General features: G+C 45.2%; 1 protein-coding gene across 2 annotated transcripts in view; it reads right to left on the reverse strand.

Annotated features, from left to right (window-relative positions):
- The window catches only part of LOC143964469 (START domain-containing protein 10-like), a 204,790-nt gene that overhangs the window by 28,256 nt on the left and 154,876 nt on the right, over positions 1-21,658 (reverse strand). For both annotated transcript variants that reach the window (XM_077474244.1, XM_077474245.1), the window contains exon 3: positions 1,472-1,575. In XM_077474244.1, coding sequence (XP_077330370.1) covers positions 1,472-1,575 — 104 coding nt within the window. The remainder of the gene's footprint in view (positions 1-1,471; positions 1,576-21,658) is intronic.

Below are 21,658 nucleotides of genomic sequence, written 5' to 3' on the forward strand. Positions count from 1 at the left end.
TTCTTTAAAGTAAAATTCCAGACCAGACCAAACTAAACTACTCTTAAAAATGCTTCCTCCCCTTCCAAACATACACAAGAAATACGTATATACTTCCCTTTTTTCAGCCCACTCCAGTCATGTGATCCAACTCCCCTTAGTCAGCGGTGACTGCAGGGGAGAGGAGAGAGCACTGACAACAGATAGACCAGTGGCCCACACCGGTATCACATGATCGGACCAAGCAAAAAATAGGCAAGTGTCCACATTTTTTTTTTTACATAGGTTAGTTAGCATAGGTGTTAGGAGGGGGACAATTGCAACACTTTTAACCAACATTCAATTGTAAAAGAAGGCAAAAAGGAACAAGGGAAACTACCATCAAGAATGTTTCACGCTTTATACAAGGACTCTTGGTGAGGAATTCAGTCAGTTTTTCTGATCAAAAACTGGTTAAAAGTGTAACCTTTCAACCCCCTAACCTCATTAACTTGGCCCCAAACACAAAGTCGATCACCACTTTTAAATTTGTAAAATTAACCCTAAACAGTTAATCTTCACTCTTATTCCCACTTTCAGGCAATTTCAACCATAACCATATGGATAAAGGCAATGTACCACCAACAGTTTATACCAAAACCTTGAAAAGCTAGCAAAACCATTTTTGGGTAGGTTGCCTTGAACTAGTCTGTATCTGCAATCAAAATAATTAAAAAGGGAAGGGTTGCAGATTTACGCTCTAACAGTCCTAGGTCATAAATAAATAACCCGGCCAATTGAGGACTATTACCTCCATCATAAACTGGGTTTTCTCTAGAGTAGGGGTCTCCAAACTTTCCAAAAGGGCAGATTTAGTGGAAGCGAGGAATCAGAGGCCTCCTTACCTTAAGAAGGAGGCAGACATGGATCCAGGCTGCAGCTCCTCACTCCGGGGCCATTCCTTCTCCTCCAGGCCAAACAGGAAGTGGGTCCTCACCGAGACCCAATTGGCCAGGAATTCTTAGACTCCTTGGCCAATCAGGTCTCAGGAACCGCTTCCTGAATGGCTGGGAGGAGAATCAGGAAGACAATGGCTATTATAATAATATATATATTATAATAAAATATATATATATTTATTTATTATCTATCAAATTTCTTAGTTCCCAGAGTATGCATCTGATATACGGTAAGTGAAATTAGGCATATTATAGAATGCCTAAGCAATCTATAGAATGGCAAAACTGGGACCTCAAAGTATCAAACTGTTAATTCTCACATTTCCTAGGCATTTTGCCTAAATAGTACTTGTTTTGTTTAATGCCTTAGAATTATATACAATGCCTAGGAAAGGTATCGAGCATATTAAAATAACAGAAATGTGACGTTTGCCTAAAAGCATTCTATACATTTCACAAACTGACAGTAACATATACGTGCCTTTAGAATTGTAAAAATGTACACAAAAGTGTATATATTGCAAACCTGTAGACAGAAAATTTAGCAGACTCACCGGATGCTTTACTGAATAATTGATTATCATGTAGTCATTGCCAAGGGGTAACCAAGATCGTAGGGTTACAAAGTCTCTGTTCTTTAAGGGACTTGGGCACTTCCCTGTGATGGACATTATTGAGAGAATCAAAATACAGAAGTAAAGACTATTCAAAATAATAAAAACATGTTTTTATGGGGCACCTTATGCTTTTCATAGATTTGAATGATTAGAGGCATAATTGAACTGTGCTGCCAAAAGCAAGTCTGTCAAGTGCTAAAAAAATGCAAAATCCTTATGAAGGAAAAGGGAATTTAAGGCTAAAGCCTCATACACACGATAGGACTTTGTACAAACTTTCCCTTGGATTTTTGTACAAAGGGCGTCGGCCCTGAACTTGTATTGCATACACACAGCAGGACTTTTTCAGCCAACTTTCACCAAATCATGTGGTTTTTCTGCTCTTTACCGCCACCTTTGGTCAACTTCTGTATTGTTGTCTGATCTTTTGAATTGGTTCTGAGCATGCCTGTTTTGTACTTTGTACAAAAGTCCTATGGTTTTCTGTACACACGATCAGACTTTGCTCCATCGGACTTTTGTTGCCAGAAAGTTTGTCCGTTCGCACAGCCAACAAAAGTCCGATGAAAACCGAAAAAGTTTGTCCGATGGAGCGTACACACTGTCGGATGTTGCTCCAAAACAGCTAATTTGCATGTTTGTTGTCAAAAAGTCTGATCGTGTGTATGGGCCTTTAGAGAATATTCGTAACCTTTTGTGCAACATGGGAAATGTGCAGTAGCCCGTGGCATCTAGGAATTTTTGATTGGTTCTGTCATTCTTAATTGAGTCGATCAGGCCTTGCCGTGTTTAATTGCACATAATTGCTCTTTACCCTGTTAGCAAGGAAAATTCAGTATGTAGGAAGTGCAATTCTAAAGTTCAAAACAGAATTATACAATATTAGGTATGATGTATAGGGAGTTAGCTTGTGATTAGGCTGACCTAGCGACTACCCCCACCCCCAAGCGTTGTATGCATCCTTCCTTGTTGCTCCAGTGCCATCCACTGGTAGTTGCTGCAAACTACAGCAGTCTCCCAGGCAGAACCTTCTTATGCTCTAAATATGTAAACACATAAATTGCTGTTCTGACAGGAGAGGAGAGACAGATCATGTATTCCTAAGTAGGCACCTCCTCTAGTCAGTCACATCCCCCCACAGTTAGAAACACACACATAGGAAACACAACCTCTTGATCGTCCCCTAGTGTTAACCCCTTCCCTGCCAGTGTCATTTATACAGTAATCAGTGCATTCTTATAGCACTGATCGCTATATAAATGTCAGTGGTCCCAAAAAAGGTCTCAAAAGCACCTGATTTGTTCACCACAATCCCGCTAAAAATCGCAGATCACCGCCATTACTAGTAAATAATAATAAAAAATAAAAAAAAAGCACACACACACACACACGCCATACATCTATTCCCTATTTTGTAGATGCTATAATTTTTGCGTAAACTAATCAATATACGCTTATTTCGATTTGTTTTTACCAAAAGTATGTAAAATACATATTGGCCTAAACTGATGAAATTCGTTTTTTTATTTTTTGGGGAATATTTATTATAGCAAAAAGTAAAAAATATTGTTTTTTTTTCAAAATTGTCACTTTTTTTGTTTATATCGCAAAAAATAAAAAACCACAGAGATGAGCAAATACCATAAAAATAAAACTATTTGTGGGAAAAAAAGGACGTAAATTTTGTTTGGGTACAATGTTGCACTACTGCACAGTGTCAGTTAAAGCGACGCAGTGTCTTTTCGCAAAAAAAAAAAAATGGCCTGGTCATTAAGGGGGCAAATCCTTCCAGGGCTGAAGTGGTTAAAGTCTAACTAAAGTCATTTTTTTTTTTTTTTTGTTTTGGATGGAGGGAAGAGGAATTAGACCATCTCTCAGGGAGACTAACCCTCTCTAGTTGTCTTGTTTACTGTTATCAAAGTAAAAGAAAATACCAAATTTTAGGCTGACATCAAAGTAGAGGGGAAACCTTCAAATAGAGAAAATAGTTCTGGTGACACCACGGGATTTCCTCACTTTGGAGGGATTTCTTCCTACTTCTTGATTTGGTTATGGGACAAGAGGAGAAGGCACATCTCCCCTATAGCACACACATGGCAAAAAAACAAACAAACACAGTTATAACCCTCCCTTAAGCCCTGCACACACTGGAGAGATTGGCTGGTTAAATAAAAACAGGCCGACATCCTGCCCAAGTGCATGTCAGCCGAACATGCTGGAAAACCAGCAGCTGACCAGCTCCCAATTAGGAGAGAGAGAGGAGAGCGGAGAGCGGAGAGCGGAGAGCGGAGAGCGGAGAGCGGAGAGCGGAGAGAGGGTGCTATTCCCTCAATAAAACAAAACAACAAAACAAACATCTGGACTGTTCATTGTCTCCAAGGTAATTGAGAAGTGAATGCAGGGTGACAGGTGGGCCACAACTTTCAGCAGTCCCTAGGGGGGTACCACTGCATTTGGGGGCTCATTCCGGGACAAACTGAACATTTGGGACCTGCCAGCTGTTGCCCCTAGCAACATGAGGAAGCGAGATGGAGAACTTTGTTTGTTCTACCAGTATTGAGGAATTGAACTCTGGGAAGGACTTGTGTGCTCTGCCTGCAATTCAGAATGGTAATAAGTGCCGTTGCCCATAGTAACCAGCGGATTGTTGCTACCTGCTTACCCAGCTGCTCCAACCAGCATTGGGGTGAATGCTTATAATAATCTTGCTATTCAGTGATATTTCCCCATGTGTTGTCACTCATGGCAACCATGCCCATGGATTACAAATATGTCCAGCGTTCTGCTAATCCTGTCATTGTGGCGACCGCTTAATCAGCTTGCATTCAGCCAGCAGGAGCCACAGTACTACAAACCTGTACCTGCACTCAGGACTGTGTCGTGTGCAGCTGCGGACATCCCAGAAGGCCAGAAAATATACACCTTTTTTAAAATAATAAAAACAAAAAAGTAAAAATTAGCCCAATTTTTTTTATATTGTGAAGATAATGTTACACCAAGTAAAATGATACCCAACATGTGACGCTCGTGGAATGGCGACAAACTTTTACCCTTAAAAATCTCCATAGTCTATGTTTAAAAAAAAATCCTACAGGTTGCATGTTTTTAGTTACAGAGGAGGTCTAGGGCTAGAATTATTGCTCTCACTCGAACAATCTTGGCGATATCTCAAATGTGTAGTTTGAACAATTTTTATATGCTAGCGCTGCTCATGTATGCATTCACTTCTGCATGTGAGCTCAGCAGGATGGGGTGTGTTAAAAAAAAAAAAAAAAAAAATTGTTTATTTTAACTTTTATATTTACACGGTTGCTTTAAGAGCTATGGGCGAAAGTGACGTTTTGACGTCGCTTCTGCCCGTCAATGCTATGGAGACGGGTGGGGGCCATCATCCCCTCACTCGTCTCCATACCCAACAGGAGAAAGGACCCTATCGCCTCCGCTGCTGCCAGTGGCTCTGGTAATCGGTGGAGGGCACCGGAGCATGGTGGGAGGAGGGGGGGGGCCCTCTCCCGCTGCTGATAAAAGTGATCTTGCGGCGAATCCTCTGCAGAGACCACTTATCTGAAAGCGGACTTCCCGCTGAAGAAGAGAATAACCAGGGTTATGGTAGCTGCTACCATAACAACTATATCCCTCTTGAAAATACTAACGTATGACGGCGGATGTTCTGTAAGGGGTTAAAAGAGTTAGGCCTGATCTTATTTGAACTTTTAAGGAGCCTGATTGTACAGGGAGGGGGCCCCTCCCATCAGGAACTCCAGAGAAGAACTGTCCATCTTGCATATATCTTTTTTCTTCCCCATTGTTTCTGAAGGTTATGACCCCCTCCCGACAGAACAAACAGTAAAAAAATTGTGTGCATTGGAGTTGAGTTTCTATTATTTGTCGGTAGGATGTTAATCCCCTCCCGACAGAAATTGTGTACAGTGTACAAATAGATCTGAAATGTAGGATGCTGTTATTTTGTCTTCTCTTGGGATCTTCTGGGATGGGACGGCTGTCCATCCCCTCCGGCTAGAGACAAGATATTCCTGCGAGCAGAGTATCTTCCTCTCGGGAGAAATTCTCTGGCTCAAATATATATTAATGGTAGTTACAGTGACCTGCAGCTAGGTGTGTGCATTATATTTTCTGTATAGATGTAAATACCTATCAGAAATGTAATGTAATATAACACTATAAATATATATATATATTAATATATATATATATTAATATATATATATAAAAATATAAATATATATATATATATATATATATATATATATTAATATATATATATAAAAATATAAATATATATATATATATATATATATATATATATATATATATATATATATATAAAAATATAAATATATATATATATATATATATATATATATATATATACATACATACATATACAGTGGTGTGAAAAAGTGTTTGCCCCCTTCCTCATTTCCTGTTCCTTTGCATGTTTGTCACACTTAAGTGTTTCGGAACATCAAACCAATTTAAACAATAGTCAAGGACAACACAAGTAAATACAAAATGCAATTTGTAAATGAAGGTGTTTATTATTAAAAGGTGAAAAAAAATCCAAACCATCATGGCCCTGTGTGAAAAAGTGATTGCCCCCCTTGTTAAAACATACTATAACTGTGGTTGTCCACACCTGAGTTCAATTTCTCTAGCCACACCCAGGCCTGATTATTGCCACACCTGTTCACAATCAAGGCATCACTTAAATAGGAGCTGCTTGACACAGTAAGGTCCAGCAGAAGATCCTTAAAAGCTACACATCATGCCGAGACACAAAGAAATTCAGGAACAATTGAGAAAGAAAGTAATTGAGATCTATCAGTCTGGAAAGGGTTATAAAGCCATTTCCAAAGCTTTGGGAATCCAGCGAACCACAGTGAGAGCCATTATCCACAAATGGCGAAGACATGGAACAGTGGTGAACCTTCCCAGGAGTGGCCGGCCGCCCAAAATTACTCCAAGAGCGCAGCGACGACTCATCCAAGAGGTCACAAAAGACCCCACAACAACGTCCAAGGAACTGCAGGCCTCACTTGCCTCAGTTAAGGTCAGCGTTCATGCCTCCACCATCAGGAAAAGACTGGGCAAAAATGGCCTGCATGGCAGAGTTCCAAGGAGAAAACCACTGCTGAGCAAAAAGAACATCAAAGCTCGTCTCAATTTCTCCACAACACATCTTGATGATCCCCAAGACTTTTGGGACAACATTCTGTGGACCGATGAGACAAAAGTGGAACTCTTTGGAAGGTGTGTGTCCAAGTATATCTGGCGTAGAAGGAACACTGCATTTCATAAAAAGAACATTATACCAACAGTAAAATATGGTGGTGGTAGTGTGATGGTCTGGGGCTGTTTTGCTGCTTCAGGACCTGGAAGACTTGCCGTGATAAAAGGAACTATGAATTCTGCTGTCTACCAAGAGATCCTGAAGGAGAATGTCCGACCATCTGTTCGTGTACTCAAGCTGAAACGAACTTGGGTTCTGCAGCAGGACAATGATCCTAAACACACCAGCAAGTCCACCACCGAATGGCTGAAGAAAAACAAAATGAAGACTTTGGAGTGGCCTAGCCAAAGTCCTGACCTGAATCCTATTGAGATGTTGTGGTATGACCTTAAAATGGCCGTTCATGCTCGAAAACCCTCTAATGTAACTGAATTAGGACAATTCTGCAAAGATGAGTGGGCCAAAATTCCTCCAGGACGCTGTAAAAGCCTCATTGCACGTTATCACAAATGCTTGGTTGCAGTTGTTGCTGCTAAGGGTGGCCCAACCAGTTATTAGGTTTAGGGGGCAATCACTTTTTCACACAGGGCCATGATGGTTTGGATTTTTTTTCACCTTTAATAATAAACACCTTCATTTACAAATTGCATTTTGTGTTTACTTGTGTTGTCCTTGACTATTGTTTAAATTGGTTTGATGTTCCGAAACACTTAAGTGTGACAAACATGCAAAGGAACAGGAAATGAGGAAGGGAGCAAACACTTTTTCACACCACTGTGTATATATATATATATATATATATATATTGTACGCAATTTATTTGTACAGTTCACCATCCAAGTTATTTCCTTTTCCCCTTTCCATTTTATCTTATGGGATGCCCTTGCTCCTGGGCCCAGGAGACATTTTTGTAAATTTTCCCAGCTTAATTTTCGTGGGGGTGAATGTAGCACCCTCTACTTAGGTAGGTACTACAGGTAAGCTTTTTGGTGAGAACGGGTGAATTTAAAGCATTTTTTTTTTTTTTAAATGACATGTTATACTTACCTGCTCTGTGCAGTGGTTTTGCACAGAGCAGCCCAGATCCTTTTCTGGGGTCCCATGATGGTGCTCCTGGCACCCCTCCTCCTGCAGTGTGCGGTGTTGTGCTGTGGGTGCACCTAAGCAGGCACGCTCCAGACCCATGGGTCTGTGTGTCAATTCAAACGCGGTCTCCTGATTCGCTCACTGGTTGTGACTGACAGCAGTGGGAGCCAATGGCTCCCACTGCTCCCAAAGCCAATCAGGAGTGCAAGTCCCCTGAGAGGCAAGGCTCTCATGGACATCGCTGGATGGGAGCTCAGGTAAGTATGGGGGCGGGGATGCTGCACATAGGTGGTTTTAGGCTGATTTTAAACTTTCACATGTCCAAGTTTGGTGTATAGAGAGCTAGACTCTGAGTAGACAGATTTTAAAGTGGTTGCAAGGCACAAGGTTTTTTTTTTTTTTTTTAACCTTCATGCATTCTTTGCATGAAGGAAAAAAAAAAAAAAAAAAAGAAAACCTTTTGCCTTACAACCATTTTAAAATCAACCTACTCACAGTCTAGCTCTTTATACACCAAACTTAGACATGTGAAAGTTATTTGTGCAAACATAATCCAACTGCCTATCCTGTGTGTAGAGCATCGCAGAATACTCCAATCTCAGAAATGTGTGTCAGTGGAGTAGTAGGAAGAACAGTCATGGCAAATGGATGGGAAAATAGTGACCAGAACAGGCTTTCCAAAATCAGTAGACTTCAGTACTGAGGTTGGAGTGGTTTTTGGTATACAGGATCCCAGTAAAACAGAGGTGGGTATGGAAAGAAAGGATGGCATTTTGGCAATTTTGTAGAAGACAAGCTGGAAAAACTTACAGCTTTCCTTAGATGAGTAAATAGATTTTTTGATTTCTATGTTTAGTTCACATTTTGATTGTAAATCTAAAAGCCAATTCATGAAACAGTAATACTATTCTAACAAAAACTTATATGTGCGTGTATGAAGTATATTTATGATGACCATCAGTGCCGGGACAAGGTCATCTAGAGCCCAGGGCAAACATGCTATATTGCACCCCCCACCTAAGATGCATGATGGGTCATCAAAAAACCCATCCCCTCCTCCCAAAAAAAAACAAAAAAAACATACAAGCACTAAACTGCATGATTACCCCTTAAGCATTAATCCCCTCTTTCGCCCAGTACAAATCCACCCCCCTGCTGAAATCCCTTCTCCTAGCACAAATCCTCTACCCCTCAAATTTCCCTTCTCCTCCCCCGACCAAAAAAAAAAAAAAAGTCCCTTCTTAGCACAAATTATTGGAACTAGAGGAAGCATGCGGAGCTGATGCTTTCTGTATTGCTCCTGTCCCAGAGGAGTACATTTGTTATTACTTCACCTGTGACAGGAGCCAGCACTATACAGGAAGCATTGGCTCCGCTTCCTCTAGTGCTGGCACCATTCTTCACACCGATGTTAGAGGATGGCGGGTCGGGAACCCACAATCTGGGCTTGCCCACCCACCATCCCAGAGCAAGAGGCTGTGTGGGCCACATCAGAGGGCTCCACAGGCCCGTGGTTGGGCACCCCTGCTGTAAGTGATGGATTGTGTGGATGCATGTGAAGAGTCTGAGGACAGGTCAGTCTATACACACACACACTATACAGTAATACAGTGTTCTTCAAGTTCACTCACTGGGCTCTGCAGGCTGCATCGGACGACTCTGCAGGCACAAACCCACCCGTGTCACCACTCACAAGATTCTGACTACTCAGATCAGCTATAACATGTCTGTATGTCAGCGACACTACGACTGTACAGGGTACAGGTGACAGAACATCGGGTGGGAGAGCAGGGTGCGGATCCAGAGTCTAGTCTCGGGAGGGGCACTTCTATAAAATAAGTTTTTTGGGGGGCAATTTATATGGGAAATGGCTGGTATTGGCACTTCAATCATTACGGCACCATGGTTGTTATGGTGTCAGGATGATTGAAGCACATTATTTCTATTAATACATTGTAATATAAAATTAAATGGTTCAACTCACCATAATGCAGAATCAATGGGAGCCCTGAGGGTGTCTTTCGCCATGTCGCCTGCCACCAAATGCGGATTGTCACTTGCCACATCACTTTTCACCAAATGTGGATTGTTACTTGCCATGTCACCTGCCACACATTGCGGATAGCCACTTGCCACGTCACTTGTCACCAAATACGGATTGTCACTTGCCACATAGCCTGCCACACATTGCGGATTGTCACTTGCCACACATTGCGGATTGCCACTTGCCACGTAGTCTGCCACACATTGCGGATTGTCACTTGCCACATCACCTACCACACATTGCGGATTTTTACTTGCCACGTCATCTGCCACACATTGCGGATTGACACGTAGCCTGCCACACATTGCGGATTGACACCTGCCACACATTGCGGATTGTCATTTGCCACATAGCCTGTCACACATTGCGGATTGCCACTTGCCACGTCACCTACCACACATTGCGGATTGACACGTAGCCTGCCACACATTGCGGATTGCCGCCTGCCACACATTGCGGATTGTCACTTGCCACGTCACCTGCCACACATTGCGGATTGTCACTTGCCACGTCACCTGCCACACATTGCGGATTGTCACTTGCCACATAGCCTGCCACACATTGCGGATTGCCACTTGCCACGTCGCCTGCCACACATTGCGGATTGCCACTTGCCACGTCGTCTGCCACACATTGCGGATTGTCACTTGCCACGTCACCTGCCACACATTGCTGATTGTGACTTGCCACGTCACCTGCCACACATTGCTGATTGTGACTTGCCACGTCGCCTGGCACACATTGCGGATTGCCACGTCACCTACCACACATTGCGGATTGTCACTTGCCATGTCACCTGCCACACATTGCGGATTGACACGTAGCCTGCCACACATTGCGGATTGACACGTAGCCTGCCACACATTGCGGATTGACACGTAGCCTGCCACACATTGCGGATTGCCACATCGCCTGCCACACATTGCGGATTGTCACGTAGCCTGCCACACATTGCGGATTGCCACTTTCCACGTCACCTGCCACACATTGCGGATTGTCACTTGCCACGTCGCTTGCCACACATTGCGGATTGCCACGTCACCTACCACATATTGCGGATTGTCACTTGCCACGTCACCTGCCACACATTGCGGATTGACACGCAGCCTGCCACACATTGCGGATTGCCACTTGCTACGTCGCCTGCCACACATTGCGGATTGTCACGTAGCCTTCCACACATTGCGGATTGCCACTTGCCACGTCACCTGCCACACATGGCGGATTGTCACTTGCCACGTCACCTGCCACACATTGCGGATTGTCACCTACTGTGCCACTTTTCTGCTAGCTCCCGCGGAACCGGCCGCGATTGTACCCGCGGAACCGGCCGCGTTGGCACCCGCTGGGCATATTCTCGGAGGGGGCAATTGCCCCATTGCCCCCCCCCTGGATCCGCCGCTGTGTGAGAGCTGGCCTCTACAAATGATGGTGACATGGGGGCTGGATCAGGCATCACATGACCAGACTTGGGATAGGACTCAGTCACTGAATCATGTATGGGCAGAGCTGGCGGTACTGGGAGAGATCAGATAGCCTAGAGAGAGACACAGACAGGTCACTGATCTTATCAGAGGCGCGCATCGGCAGGGGGTGCGTTTGCTTCCGTTCTGTCGGGAGACTTGGAACATGTCCTCCAGTGCTGCGCTACTTCTCTAATGACCCTACGATCAGCGCCTGCCTGCCCGAGTACATACTGCAGAGGCGCCGGGCAGCATCCCCCATCATCATACAGCATCGCACCTGCACAATTACATAGTGAGGAGCCGGTGGGAGACAGAAGGGAAAACAGCACGTTTTGTGGTAGCACCGGCCCTGAGAAAGCACGTGCTTTGACCAATTGTGCTATGCCCTTGGTTTACTGCAAGAGAATGAAGGTTGTAGGCTGGGTTCACCAGACATTCATCAGGCCCTAGCATTCCAATTAAGTTGCCTTAAATGACTTCAAGGAAACCAAAGAGCAGGGTTTTTTTCTTTTTCTTTAACCTCTTCACATTCTAGAACCCAACTTCCTCTGTATAACTAATATATTGCAGAAGGCCTCATGCACTCTAGACGTTTTTTCAGCTGGTTCTAGGGCCAACTGGCATTTTTTTCCCTGCCACTAAATGCCCGTAGTCTATGGACACAAAGGCTTTTAGGGGAGTTTAGAGACAGGAGGAAAAACTCCATTGCCAGTGCGTCCAGGTGCAGCAGAGTTTAGGAACGGCTTCTTTGAGAGTTAGCATAATGTCCCATGTGTATGAGGCCTAAAAAGGTAAAGGATTTGGTCCTTTGATGTAGGTAAATTAAGCATCTTTCCCTGGAGAACAACTTGATTTTCCAAGATTGTATAAATTGGCTTATTCTGTATGCTAGTTTGAATAGAACAGTATGTTTTTCTGTAGCATTCCCAAAATATTTTTTTTTTTTTTTTATGGGACTTTATAATAATATATTCAACTCCAAAGAGTACATAGAGACCTTTCCTTAAAGTGATATTTAACCCAAGGGCAAAAAAATACTATATTGCATACTACTAAATCTTTGATGTGGTGGCTACAGCAATTTTCTTTTTCAGGCATTTTTTTCCCTTTAATTTTCATCTAATGATCCAGATAGTAAAGCTGTTATTTTGTCTGTTAGAGTTAGAAGGTTGTGAAGAACCGGTAACTTGTTTTCCAGGAAGCTTTCAGGACAGCACCTGAGAGAGTGGCTCCTTCCACTTGTCCACAGGAAACACGCTTCCACCGAACTTTAAAGTGGGGTACCCCCTAAAAAAAAAAATTTAAAGTCAGCAGCTACAAATACTGCAGCTGCTGGCTTTTAATAATCGGACACTTACCTGCCCCAGGGTCCAGCGATGCGGGGGAACGAAGCCCCCCCTCGCTCCCCGCTCCGCTCGCGGCGCCGTCATGCATACTGTGGGCACCCGGCTGTGGCTTCACAGCCGGGCACCCACTGCGCATGCGCGAGCGGCGCAGGGCGCCGTGATACGCCGTACAGTCACCTGGGACACATGACAGGTCCCAGGTGAATGTGCGGCGCGAGGGGAAATGATGTCACCAGCCTGGGCAATGAAGAAGGCAGACTACGAGGGACCCCTAGCAACCGGTATTTAGAGGCGAGTAAAAATTTTTTTTTTTGCCAATTATTTTTTTTTTTACGAAATTTAAGTAGTTTGATTTTTTGGGTGGCAACACCACTTTAAAAGGAGGCTCCTTCCCACATGTTGCCAGTAGTAGTAGTAGTAGTAGTAGTAAAACCTCCGGCCCAAGCTGGAACACAATCAGAATACGGTTAACCACAGCATAAAAAAAACAAAAAAACAAAAAAACAAGCACTCAATAAGGGTGGGTCGTTACTGTCCTGAAAGACTCTTGGAAAACAAGTTACTGGTAAGACCAACTTGAATTTTCCCTAAACGTCTTTCAGGACAGCACCTGAGAGGATAAACAAGACTTACCAACTAGGAAGGGACAACAGCCTGCAGGACCTTTCTGCCAAAAGCCTGATTACTTGCTGACAGAAGGCCCAGTCTGTAATGATGGACAAACGTTAGATAACTTGACCACATGGCTGCCTTACAAAATTTGATCAGGGCTGGTACCAGCATTTTCTGCCCATGTAGTGGCTAGAGCCCTAGTAGAGTGCCCAAATTCCCAGCGGAGAGATAATCCCATTTGAAAGTAGCCTTCCAGAATAGCAAATTTAAGCCATCTAGCAATTTATCCTAAAATCCCTGCCACTAAATTTGACCTAAAATCCCTGGTTACTTCTAGATAATGCAATAGCAGTGTTCTCACATCCAACTTGTGAAATTGACCCCCCCCCCCCCCCCGAATGTTTGAGCAAAAGGTTGGTAGGATGATCTCCTGCGACAGATTAAGAACTGTTGCTACCTTTGATAAAAACCCTGGATCTGTTTTAAATTATAATCCCATCTGGGTAGATGGAAAAAAAAGGTTCCTTGACTGATAGAGCGTGCAGTTCACCAATTCTTCTTGCAGATGTGATTGTAACTAGAAATATAGTCTTGAGAGTTAGGGCCGGTTCACACTTGTCCGATGCGAGAACCCTGCGAATCAACTGCGGGTTCCTGCATCACACCCGGCACACACGCCAATTCATACTGCCATATGCAAACTGCTGGGGAGCGTCATATGTTAACGACACCCCCATTTCAGCTCGCATATCGCACTGCGAACTGACAGTTCGGACATGAATGAATGAATGAATGAATGAAATACTTATATAGCGCACAATGCGAACTGAATCGCCTCTAGGCGCTGTGGCGAGCTTTGATCATCTGCTAAAAGAGGAAGGTCTTGAGTTTTTTCCTAAAAGCCAGGTGATGAATCGGATCGCATATGTGTAAACACACATGCAATCCGATTCTGGTCCGAACTGAAAAAAGGGTCCTGTGCGTGCTTGCACCGAATGCTGTGCAATATCAGCCATACTATCTGTATGGCTGACATCCCATGTAATGTGAACAGCCGTGAGCTGCGCATTAGATGCGATGTCTGCCATCGCACAAGTGTGAACTGGCCCTTAAATTTCTTAAAGAAATTGCTTGTAGTGGTTTAAAAGTTTCCTTTGTGATGTTTTGCAGGACCACTAATAGATCCCATTTGGGAAAATGCTTTGCTGGAGCTGGTCTTGATCTAATAAGTGCCTTAAAAAACAAAAAATCTTTTGACCAAAGACTCTTATGAAATTGGTCTCTCCAGAAAAAAAAAAAAAAAAAAAAAAAACACAAAATGCTGCCAATTGCACTTTAAAGACAGGGATGGACTGGCCATCGGCACAACTGGGAGATTCCCAGTGGGCCGATGGCCAGTGTGGGCCAGTTTCAGCCGCATCTGCGGTGCGCGGCTATCTACCCGACAGCTGGCGCCTGACAGGTAGATCGAGATGCATGCAGAGTAGTGCAGGAAGCATCTGTTTGTAATAAATTCTCACATGTCACGCAGCGCTGTTCGCTCCCCGATGGCCCCTCTCTTCTCGTCTATACGAATTGGCTTGTAAGATCATTTGGGATAGACAAGAAAAGAGGGGCCGCCGGGGAGTGAGCAGCACTGCATGACATGAGAGAACTTATTACAGACAGATGCTTTCTGCGCTACTCTGTATGCTGGCTAGTAAGATCCCATGATGTGCCCTATAAAGTGCCCCATCCCCTGATGCGCTATGTGCCCCATGCCCTGATGGGTCCTGTGACCTGTGTGTCATGTCCCAATGTCCTATGCCCTGATGGGTCCCGTGCCCCAATGTTCTATGCCCTGATGTGCCATGTGCCCTCATGTGCCATAAGGTGCCCCAAAATGTGCCATATGTGCCATGTGCTCTAATGTGCCCCCGATGTGCCATGTGCCATGTGCCCTGTTGTGCCAGGTGGCCCATGCCCTGATGTGCCCCATAATGTGCCATAATATGCCCCAAGCCTTAATGTGCCATATGCCATAATGCGCCATAATGTGCCCCGAGCCCTGATGTGCCATGTACCATAATGTGCACCGTACCCTTATTTGTTGTGTCCTGATGTACTGTGACCTGTGCCCTGATGTGCTGTAGCCTAATGTGCTGGGCTCTGTACCCTGATGTGCCCTGTATGCTAATGTAGCCTGGTGTGTTGTACCCTGATCTGGCTTGTGTCCCGATGTGCTTGGCTCTGTACCCTGAGGTGTTATGCCCTGGGCCAGTCTGGATTAAGTCCAGGGCCACATTTTTGTCCCAGTCCAGCCCTGCTTTAAGCGTGCTGACTACAAGGCCCTTGTCTGCGCACTCTTATAAGAATTCCAATACTGACACCACATTTTTATAGATCTATTTGTTGAATGACACCAGGAATTGTAGACTTTCCAATATTTAACGTAAATATTTCTTTCTACTGGAAAGTAAATTGGTTAATAAAAGGTTGTGACAAACCCTTGTCCCTTAATAAATAAATAATAAATGCTCCTCAGATACCAGGTGGTGAGGCTCAGCCTGGTCTGGTAATGTACTGGGTAGTGATGGCCGAACGGTTCGCCCGGCGGTCGTTTCGCGGCGAATTTCCGACTTTCGCCGTCCGCGGGTTCGAACGCCTTTTTCCGTCGTTCGCCCCGGCGGACTTACGTGTTTAATGTATACAAGAACTTTAACCTTTCGTGACACGTTTATCATGTGTTACAGGACAACCAATTGAGACATGACAGCTCATGGACACTTGGACATTCCCCCTAACCTATAAATACACCCGATCCGGTGGCCATTTTACATTCTTTCTTCTGTCACTGTAGGGAAAGGATCCTGTGTGGAGTAGGGACAGAGAAAACGCTAGCTATTTGGTACACAAAAGTTCTTTTCAGGACTGGTATAGGTGTTAGGTCAGCAGCCTGAGTTTCTTTTGTCAGTTTAGATAAAGGGACAGAGCGCTGTATGCTGCTATTTTAGGGACAGCTCAGCCAGATTAGTCTTTCTTCATCATCATCATCATCATCATCATTAGCTGTTACTATCAGGTCCACAAAAGAGCTGTTCCAGCTAATCGTTCCAGCCTACTCTTTTTTGCCAATTTGTATAGGGACAGGCAGGAAGCAGTGTTGTCAGGCAGTGAGGATAATTTTAAAGACTTGCTGTTACTATTAGTTCCACAAAGGTTCTTTTCAGGACTGGTATCAGTGGTACGGTAATAGGCTTGTACACGTATAATATTCTTTCTTCCAAATATAGAAAGAATATTATACTTGACTGCTGCCCTTCTGCTGCAGTCTGCTAATCATTCACAACTCACTTGTTCCACAAAGCTCTTTATCAGGACTGGTAACTTGGTCTGTCTAGGGTGCTACGGTACATAGGCTTGGGTGCGGTACAGTCTGCTGTTCTGTAAGGACCGCTATCGGTCCACAATACATAGGGTTGCCGTGCACTACTGCTGACCGCTGCCCTATACTGCAGCAGTCCTTCATTGGTATAGGGACTGACGTACAGTCTGCTAATCACTAACACACAACCTGCTTGGTCCACAAAAGTTCTTATAAGGACTGGTAACTTGGTATAGGGTGCTACGGTACATAGGCCTGAGTGCAGTACAGTCTGCTGTTCTGTAAGGACCGCTATCGGTCCACAATACATAGGGTTGACGTGCACTACTGCTGACCGCTGCCCTATACTGCAGCAGTCCTTCAGCGGTATAGGGACTGACGCACAGTCTGCTAAACACTAACACACAACCTGCTTGGTCCACAAAAGTTCTTATAAGGACTGGTAACTTGGTATAGGGTGCTACGGTACATAGGCCTGAGTGCAGTACAGTCTGCTGTTCTGTAAGGACCGCTATCGGTCCACAATACATAGGGTTGCCGTGCACTACTGCTGACCGCTGCCCTATACTGCAGCAGTCCTTCATTGGTATAGGGACTGACGTACAGTCTGCTAATCACTAACACACAACCTGCTTGGTCCACAAAAGTTCTTATAAGGACTGGTAACTTGGTATAGGGTGCTACGGTACATAGGCCTGAGTGCGTTACAGTCTGCTGTTCTGTAAGGACCGCTATCGGTCCACAATACATAGGGTTGCCGTGCACTACTGCTGACCGCTGCCCTATACTGCAGCAGTCCTTCATTGGTATAGGGACTGACGTACAGTCTGCTAATCACTAACACACAACCTGCTTGGTCCACAAAAGTTCTTATAAGGACTGGTAACTTGGTATAGGGTGCTACGGTACATAGGCCTGAGTGCGTTACAGTCTGCTGTTCTGTAAGGACCGCTATCGGTCCACAATACATAGGGTTGCCGTGCACTACTGCTGACCGCTGCCCTATACTGCAGCAGTCCTTCATTGGTATAGGGACTGACGTACAGTCTGCTAATCACTAACACACAACCTGCTTGGTCCACAAAAGTTCTTATAAGGACTGGTAACTTGGTATAGGGTGCTACGGTACATAGGCCTGAGTGCGTTACAGTCTGCTGTTCTGTAAGGACCGCTATCGGTCCACAATACATAGGGTTGCCGTGCACTACTGCTGACCGCTGCCCTATACTGCAGCAGTCCTTCATTGGTATAGGGACTGACGTACAGTCTGCTAATCACTAACACACAACCTGCTTGGTCCACAAAAGTTCTTATAAGGACTGGTAACTTGGTATAGGGTGCTACGGTACATAGGCCTGAGTGCAGTACAGTCTGCTGTTCTGTAAGGACCGCTATCGGTCCACAATACATAGGGTTGCCGTGCACTACTGCTGACCGCTGCCCTATACTGCAGCAGTCCTTCAGCGGTATAGGGACTGACGCACAGTCTGCTAAACACTAACACACAACCTGCTTGGTCCACAAAAGTTCTTATAAGGACTGGTAACTTGGTATAGGGTGCTACGGTACATAGGCCTGAGTGCAGTACAGTCTGCTGTTCTGTAAGGACCGCTATCGGTCCACAATACATAGGGTTGACGTGCACTACTGCTGACCGCTGCCCTATACTGCAGCAGTCCTTCAGCGGTATAGGGACTGACGCACAGTCTGCTAAACACTAACACACAACCTGCTTGGTCCACAAAAGTTCTTATAAGGACTGGTAACTTGGTATAGGGTGCTACGGTACATAGGCCTGAGTGCAGTACAGTCTGCTGTTCTGTAAGGACCGCTATCGGTCCACAATACATAGGGTTGCCGTGCACTACTGCTGACCGCTGCCCTATACTGCAGCAGTCCTTCATTGGTATAGGGACTGACGTACAGTCTGCTAATCACTAACACACAACCTGCTTGGTCCACAAAAGTTCTTATAAGGACTGGTAACTTGGTATAGGGTGCTACGGTACATAGGCCTGAGTGCAGTACAGTCTGCTGTTCTGTAAGGACCGCTATCGGTCCACAATACATAGGGTTGCCGTGCACTACTGCTGACCGCTGCCCTATACTGCAGCAGTCCTTCAGCGGTATAGGGACTGACGCACAGTCTGCTAAACACTAACACACAACCTGCTTGGTCCACAAAAGTTCTTATAAGGACTGGTAACTTGGTATAGGGTGCTACGGTACATAGGCCTGAGTGCAGTACAGTCTGCTGTTCTGTAAGGACCGCTATCGGTCCACAATACATAGGGTTGCCGTGCACTACTGCTGACCGCTGCCCTATACTGCAGCAGTCCTTCATTGGTATAGGGACTGACGTACAGTCTGCTAATCACTAACACACAACCTGCTTGGTCCACAAAAGTTCTTATAAGGACTGGTAACTTGGTATAGGGTGCTACGGTACATAGGCCTGAGTGCGTTACAGTCTGCTGTTCTGTAAGGACCGCTATCGGTCCACAATACATAGGGTTGCCGTGCACTACTGCTGACCGCTGCCCTATACTGCAGCAGTCCTTCATTGGTATAGGGACTGACGTACAGTCTGCTAATCACTAACACACAACCTGCTTGGTCCACAAAAGTTCTTATAAGGACTGGTAACTTGGTATAGGGTGCTACGGTACATAGGCCTGAGTGCGTTACAGTCTGCTGTTCTGTAAGGACCGCTATCGGTCCACAATACATAGGGTTGCCGTGCACTACTGCTGACCGCTGCCCTATACTGCAGCAGTCCTTCATTGGTATAGGGACTGACGTACAGTCTGCTAATCACTAACACACAACCTGCTTGGTCCACAAAAGTTCTTATAAGGACTGGTAACTTGGTATAGGGTGCTACGGTACATAGGCCTGAGTGCAGTACAGTCTGCTGTTCTGTAAGGACCGCTATCGGTCCACAATACATAGGGTTGCCGTGCACTACTGCTGACCGCTGCCCTATACTGCAGCAGTCCTTCAGCGGTATAGGGACTGACGCACAGTCTGCTAAACACTAACACACAACCTGCTTGGTCCACAAAAGTTCTTATAAGGACTGGTAACTTGGTATAGGGTGCTACGGTACATAGGCCTGAGTGCAGTACAGTCTGCTGTTCTGTAAGGACCGCTATCGGTCCACAATACATAGGGTTGCCGTGCACTACTGCTGACCGCTGCCCTATACTGCAGCAGTCCTTCAGCGGTATAGGGACTGACGCACAGTCTGCTAAACACTAACACACAACCTGCTTGGTCCACAAAAGTTCTTATAAGGACTGGTAACTTGGTATAGGGTGCTACGGTACATAGGCCTGAGTGCAGTACAGTCTGCTGTTCTGTAAGGACCGCTATCGGTCCACAATACATAGGGTTGCCGTGCACTACTGCTGACCGCTGCCCTATACTGCAGCAGTCCTTCATTGGTATAGGGACTGACGTACAGTCTGCTAATCACTAACACACAACCTGCTTGGTCCACAAAAGTTCTTATAAGGACTGGTAACTTGGTATAGGGTGCTACGGTACATAGGCCTGAGTGCGTTACAGTCTGCTGTTCTGTAAGGACCGCTATCGGTCCACAATACATAGGGTTGCCGTGCACTACTGCTGACCGCTGCCCTATACTGCAGCAGTCCTTCATTGGTATAGGGACTGACGTACAGTCTGCTAATCACTAACACACAACCTGCTTGGTCCACAAAAGTTTTTATAAGGACTGGTAACTTGGTATAGGGTGCTACGGTACATAGGCCTGAGTGCAGTACAGTCTGCTGTTCTGTAAGGACCGCTATCGGTCCACAATACATAGGGTTGCCGTGCACTACTGCTGACCGCTGCCCTATACTGCAGCAGTCCTTCATTGGTATAGGGACTGACGTACAGTCTGCTAATCACTAACACACAACCTGCTTGGTCCACAAAAGTTTTTATAAGGACTGGTAACTTGGTATAGGGTGCTACGGTACATAGGCCTGAGTGCAGTACAGTCTGCTGTTCTGTAAGGACCGCTATCGGTCCACAATACATAGGGTTGCCGTGCACTACTGCTGACCGCTGCCCTATACTGCAGCAGTCCTTCATTGGTATAGGGACTGACGTACAGTCTGCTAATCACTAACACACAACCTGCTTGGTCCACAAAAGTTTTTATAAGGACTGGTAACTTGGTATAGGGTGCTACGGTACATAGGCCTGAGTGCAGTACAGTCTGCTGTTCTGTAAGGACCGCTATCGGTCCACAATACATAGGGTTGCCGTGCACTACTGCTGACCGCTGCCCTATACTGCAGCAGTCCTTCATTGGTATAGGGACTGACGTACAGTCTGCTAATCACTAACACACAACCTGCTTGGTCCACAAAAGTTTTTATAAGGACTGGTAACTTGGTATAGGGTGCTACGGTACATAGGCCTGAGTGCAGTACAGTCTGCTGTTCTGTAAGGACCGCTATCGGTCCACAATACATAGGGTTGCCGTGCACTACTGCTGACCGCTGCCCTATACTGCAGCAGTCCTTCATTGGTATAGGGACTGACGTACAGTCTGCTAATCACTAACACACAACCTGCTTGGTCCACAAAAGTTTTTATAAGGACTGGTAACTTGGTATAGGGTGCTACGGTACATAGGCCTGAGTGCAGTACAGTCTGCTGTTCTGTAAGGACCGCTATCGGTCCACAATACATAGGGTTGCCGTGCACTACTGCTGACCGCTGCCCTATACTGCAGCAGTCCTTCATTGGTATAGGGACTGACGTACAGTCTGCTAATCACTAACACACAACCTGCTTGGTCCACAAAAGTTTTTATAAGGACTGGTAACTTGGTATAGGGTGCTACGGTACATAGGCCTGAGTGCAGTACAGTCTGCTGTTCTGTAAGGACCGCTATCGGTCCACAATACATAGGGTTGCCGTGCACTACTGCTGAC

This window comes from Lithobates pipiens, unplaced genomic scaffold (assembly GCF_037356315.1).
Source record: "Lithobates pipiens isolate NorthernLeopardFrog02 unplaced genomic scaffold, aLitPip1_a1.2 Scaffold_8, whole genome shotgun sequence".
Lineage (NCBI taxonomy): Eukaryota > Metazoa > Chordata > Amphibia > Anura > Ranidae > Lithobates > Lithobates pipiens.